The sequence below is a fragment of the Pristis pectinata genome, chromosome 5 (genome assembly GCF_009764475.1).
Source record: "Pristis pectinata isolate sPriPec2 chromosome 5, sPriPec2.1.pri, whole genome shotgun sequence".
Lineage (NCBI taxonomy): Eukaryota > Metazoa > Chordata > Chondrichthyes > Rhinopristiformes > Pristidae > Pristis > Pristis pectinata.
Genome location: NC_067409.1, coordinates 107,566,625 through 107,572,585, shown reverse-complemented (window position 1 = coordinate 107,572,585; position 5,961 = coordinate 107,566,625). Strand labels below are relative to the sequence as shown.

General features: G+C 41.6%; 1 protein-coding gene across 1 annotated transcript; it reads left to right on the top strand.

The window, feature by feature from the left end:
- Positions 1-4,174: 4,174 nt before the first annotated feature.
- On the top strand, positions 4,175-5,590 carry LOC127570437 (homeobox protein Hox-A1). The gene is made up of 2 exons (XM_052016018.1): positions 4,175-4,799; positions 5,238-5,590. Exons 1-2 carry the CDS (start codon positions 4,175-4,177, stop codon positions 5,588-5,590), a joined length of 978 nt encoding a protein of 325 aa, XP_051871978.1.
- The last annotated feature ends 371 nt before the right edge of the window (positions 5,591-5,961 follow it).

Below are 5,961 nucleotides of genomic sequence, written 5' to 3'. Positions count from 1 at the left end.
ATTATTTTAGGGTGCATTGTCATTAATAATTTGATAGAGTAAAGTATTATACGCTACAGGTAGCCACCCTGAAGCATTTTCTCTCTCAGGACTATTTACACTTAATAAATATTCTTTGTTTTCTTTTTGACATAAATTCATTAATGAACTCGAAGTGCCTGGTCAGTCTCGTTCTTTACTTCTTCTTAACAGTATTTATTGCAAAAGAAGAAAATAATCCAGTATCTTTATTGTAAGCCTCAACAGGAAGAATAAAACTGTGGTTGAAAATTTATCGAAACTGTGATACAGAGCCAGGGACTAGGGAAATCTAATAACGTAACGTTTATTAAATCAGAGAAAGCATTAGCACTTTCATAAACTGTACACAAGCAAACAGGCGGACACACATGGAAATCACAACATTTCGCAGAAAAAAATCTTCTTAAGTTCACACCATGGAAACATCAGCCACCTCTCTGAAAATCTAGGAAAGAAGGAAAAAAGTTTAAGTGTCCATGGCCATGTGCACTTGTTATCAAACAAAGCTCTTTATTTATTGATGTCAGTAGCTAATCTTTAGCGCCGATTCCACTATCCCTTATCTCGCTTGCTGCCAATCATCATCAGTAATATAGATTCCCATATGTTTTACTATTCCATGCGCGATTAACTTGGTATTAAAAAAAGATCTTAAGGATTCATAATATTGCCACGCCGTTTACTATTTTTAATTTTTTTAACCATCGCTCTTATCGAAACACAATTTTATTCCATTTGAAAGGATGAGCTTTGAGACAGTGTTGGTGCAGTACTTAAAATCTATTCAGCACAAATGTTTACTTTGTTATATAATTCATTTTGATAAAAGTCTGCAGTAAATATGATCTGATTTTTAACCACGTTTTATAAAAAGCAACACATATTCTAGTTCGTTTTCACGTTTGTATTTGCCTCAATAAAACAACAGCTGTGAGAATGCATCCTCATTGTGCACTGGGATTTATAGGCAACAATTCTTTTTTTTTGCTTTAACCTTCTTACAACAATCCCTTACCCCCACCCCCACCCCATGCCCGTCCCCGAAGAATTTGTTGTATTTCTTATTTCGATTCAACAGAAACTTTGAGTGTGAGCGGCGATGCACAGCGCTCGTGTTTCCGTCCAAGCACGTTGAGCGTTTGCATAAACAGTGACGGGAACGGATCTGGAGGTAATACTTCCCAGTCTCATAAATCAACCCTCTTTTATGAATGAGAATGTCATCAAATGGATCAATCGCAGTAGCACACAAAAAAAGTCATCTTACGTATTTGGCCGGTCGGGGGATCCCCTGTCAGTTTCTAAGTTGTAGGCGTTGAATCGTAATTCATTTTCACAGTGCACGGCACTTTCTACAGCGGTTGCTGACACTCACTTCGAATTTGAACAAACTACTTAAGGATTTACAGCGACGCTACTGTTACTCTGGAGTTCCAATTGTTTAATCATTAAGCAGGGAAATGACGGAAATGGATTTTTATTGCATACTATTACTGGCATTGTGTCCAAGCGTGTTTCCTTTACTTGATCAGGCTACTGTTTTCTGTCCATAGGGAAGACAATACTTCTCGCTACTAAAAGCAAACCGCACGGGCAAACCATGACACATTGTCAATAACATGTCGCTATGAAACAAGTCTTTACACGACATAATGGGCAGGCTACCAGGAGATGTGTTGCTTTCTGTAAAAGTATAACGAGAGAAGCGCGCCCAGTTATTCCGAACTATGGGGTCTCTTTCCACCCCCAAAGGGGTAGCGTTAAGGCAATTACATTGAAATCAAAAAGTTGGCCTTGGTTTACGGGAGCAGATTGTGTGTGTGTGTGTGTGTGTGTGTGTGTGTGTGTGTGTGTGTGTGTGTGTGTGTGTGTGTGTGTGTGTGTGTGTGTGTGTGTGTGTGTGTGTGTGGCGGGTGGTGGTGAGGTGGGGTGGGAGACTAGTCGCTGGGTCCTCTGGAAATCTGCACCGAGAGATTCTTTTCAGGGTAGAGGAGAATTATTTTTCTTTGCAAAATTCAACATGTACATTAGGCGTTATTACATTACCTCCCCCTTAAATCCACCTACCCCCCATTTCTTCAGTAGGCAGCTTCTTCTGCTCTGATTGTTCAGACCCAGGGAATAAAAATGGCGGAGCTGCTTGTTACAGTAAAGCTTTTCATTTGTTTCAACTTACTGGCACATGGAAGGCGGATAAAATCCAGTAAATGCGGTTTCTAATTGCCGCATATTATATGAGGGGAAAGAATGCATTTTTAAGGAATAAAGGAGGGGAAAGAGTATATTTTAAGATAAATCGACAAAACCTACTATTGCAACCAGTTAAAAAGATATTTTGATAAACTTGGAAACAAAGTATCTCGTGTTTTCCTGGGTAATTTACAATTAATTTCGGTGTTCTTTTGCCTGCTCGAAATGAAGCAGTGTTTGTGCCAGTAAGTTTTTAGCACTTAAGTTTAAAGTGGAGATTTATTGAAGTCAGTCGATAGACTGCAGAGTGATTTTTTTTAACAAGCATTGGATGTAAGTTCCTTAGTTTAGGAGTGTATGAAATATATGTTGTGAGACAATTTTCATCATACTTTTTTCATTATATAACGCACATTTATTATATTAAAACACACACAGGACGCAAATAGCAACGACCAGCTCATTTACCACAGCTAAGTAAATATTATAAATGTGTATACGGTTGATTTTAAAAGACGGGATATTTCCTAATGCCTAAAGGAACATAAATTCTCATTGTTGTCAATTTCCATGCTGATGCTCAAAAGCTAAAATTGTCCTGAAATGGTCTCGATTTTCCGCGTCCTGCCGTCATTCCACAATTCTACAGTGGGATTAGAATCCACCGTTTGACATCATTAATTATTCCGAGTAAATTATTGTCTGTAAACCTGATCCACGTCAGTCTGTAATGCGCATAAGATTGATCTCAAATCATGACCGACCCTCTCTGGTCGGAGAGGGCTCTACAGGAAGCTGACAGATGGGCGGCAGCGCCTTCGAATCGACCGCGTTTGGCTGCATTATGCTACGGCCAAGTGGAGTTATTATTCATAACTGTGTGTTAAAAAATACACTCTGATTCCCGCAGCAACCAGAATAAATAGGCAGGCTGCCAATATAAGGAAGATCCTCTGGCTGCCTGTAATCCTATAGCGAGGGGGATGCTCCCAGCAGCCCGTGTTCGATGGAAAAGGCTGCTCATTTCCATGCCAATAGCTGGAAAGCTGCGGATAGACACAGGCCAGGCCTTGATAGGCTGCGGTGACATTCGTGCTCAGCGAAGACATGGCGCCTCCTTTTTACAAGCGGACGCCACATCACACACAGCTTAATTACAAATATCTACATCATAAACCCCTCGGTCCAATTAATCATTTCGCCCTCTGCTTTGAGGACGTCTTTACGTCGCACGGATTAGCATTCGGGGGCAGAATCAGTCAATAATAAATGTGCTCAGGCTATTCGAACTGCATCAGTTACCTGTATTTTCTTTCATTAAAGTGCACGAACCGGTCTAACACTTAATAGATTTTACACAGACTTTCCAGACCTGAGATCGCCGAGCTGTGTCTCAATACAAACAAAAATTGTTGTTCACCCACATTGCTGCATCTGGGACGCTGGACGGAAACATCTAAATCCCGTAGATCGACGATGATACCATCATCTTCCCGAAAGATTTTTAGATCCTAAGTGTTAATATTAGCATCGAGTTGCTTTCCTTACCTGTTAGCGAGGCTACTGGGTGGAAGAAAACGGATATCTCCCCATTGTAGACGTGCGATCGCCGCTTTACACTAATACCATTGCAAACCCAAGCAAAACAGTACGTGCATCTTGAATAAATTCCTGCTGCATTCTGCCGGGCATGCTTTGAAGTATAATGCATTTGTGGGCTAATAATGCTCGCAACCTTGATGGAAGAGCGTTTGTAATTTAAATGCCACTACAGTGATCGATCACCGCCAAGAACATGCAAACTTCGCAGAGAACCTCGCGATTGGCTGATTGGAGTCACGTGGCGACACTTCACTGTATATTGATATCATTTTCTTTCAGCTCTATTGAGGAAGTGGGGAAGTTGGCACGGTCCATCCAGGTTGGTGGACAGTGACTTTATATGCTGGTTACCCCATGACAGATGGACAATGCAAGGATGAACTCCTTTCTAGACTATTCTATCATTAGCGGAGAAACTGGGACTTGTTCTTCCAGAAGTTACCATGCAGAGCAAGGAATTACAACTTATCAGTCTTGTGCCGTTGGCAATAATAACAGCAACGTTGATGACCGCTATATCGTGAGCAGAGGTGTGCAGATAGGTGCTCCTCTTCATCATCACCACCACCAACATGCTAGCTACACGCACAACAACCTGGGCATCCCCTACAGTGCCCACCCTAACTGTGGGACAGGATACCCAGCACAGAGCTTTAACACGGGCTATAGTCATCACTACTCACTGAATCAAGAGACTGACGGCAACGGAGGTTATCCTCAATGCAATCCTGCTGTCTATCCGGGAAACCTTGCCTCAGCAATTAGCCCACAGCACCATGGCTATGGCGGGATGGTGGGACCAGGCCAATATGCCCATCACCCTTACAGGCAAGAACAGCAGAGTTTAGTGCTCGCTGCAGGCTGTCACCCGATGTCACCCGTTCCTGGCAATCACCAGGAGGCTTGCTGCTCCCCGACAGCTGAAACTTCTCCTCCAGCACAGACCTTTGAGTGGATGAAAGTGAAGAGGAATCCGCCAAAGACAGGTAAGTTGAATTTACCTTGTGTATGCTTTCTTTTTTTACGGATAAAAGTAAGATGAAGCCAGATTCTCGCAAAGTGTGCTGGAAAAGTGATTGCCAAGTCTGTCACGTCTGAATGAAAACAATGAATCTTAATCTGTTGCATATTGTTAAAGCTGACCTAGTGGTCTCACCTTTCGTCTTCATTATTTCTCCTGTGATCTATTATTTTCTATCCAGTCTTCTGGACCTCACCCGAAGTCGATTTTAACCATCAACTGGTTGATGATATGTAGCGGTAATAATTTTGTTTGTCATATATATCCGAAATACCGACGTGGAAAAGCTGGGTTATCAGTACATTAAACCTAGACCAGAATTTAGAAGCAATTGTAGCATTCTTCCCTTTTAAATCCTCTCTGACTTACTTATTTGTTTTCTGATCATTTTTTACTGGTTTAGGAAAGGCTGGCGAGTACGGTTTTGCCGGTCAGCCCAATACCGTGAGAACCAATTTCACCACCAAGCAACTGACAGAGCTAGAAAAGGAGTTCCACTTCAACAAGTACTTGACCCGGGCCAGGCGGGTGGAAATCGCTGCTGCCCTCCAGCTTAACGAAACCCAGGTCAAAATTTGGTTCCAGAATCGACGCATGAAACAGAAAAAGCGGGAAAAGGAGGGTCTTACCTCAGCTTCTCCGGCCACGCCTGGGAGTGAAGCAAATACAGAAGACACCTCAGACAAATCCAGCTCTACCTCATCGACTCCCTCCCCTTCATCATCTACCTCAGAAACTCTTAATACTTCAGGCTGAAACATTCCAAACACGAACCCAAACTGGAACCATGCGTTTTACCACTTGTCTTTAGTTTAAAAAAAACGTAATTCTGTATGATTTTCTGGGAAACAAACCAAAAGAAACATTATGGCTTGGAGAAAAAAAATCTGCCAATCTGGAAACGAACCAGAGATGCACTATTACAAAAGCGTTTACACTAAAAACCAACTACTGTATGATATAATTGTCCTATTTTAATTTAACGTGTTGCATATATATTGTAAGCTGCGCTGGTTGTATATATTGTCAAGAGTTTTATCTTTTTACAAATATTTTCTAAAAATGATGCTGAGAGTCAGGGTCATGCGGCCCTTATATGAAGTAGATGTAGAGATTTTATATTAAAA

Coding starts and splice junctions, on each gene's coding strand:
- LOC127570437 (XM_052016018.1), top strand. CDS start 4,175: ATGGACAATGCAAGGATGAACTCCTTTCTAGACTATTCTATCATTAGC. Junction 4,800..5,237: donor GAGGAATCCGCCAAAGACAG/GTAAGTTGAATT, acceptor TTACTGGTTTAG/GAAAGGCTGGCGAGTACGGT.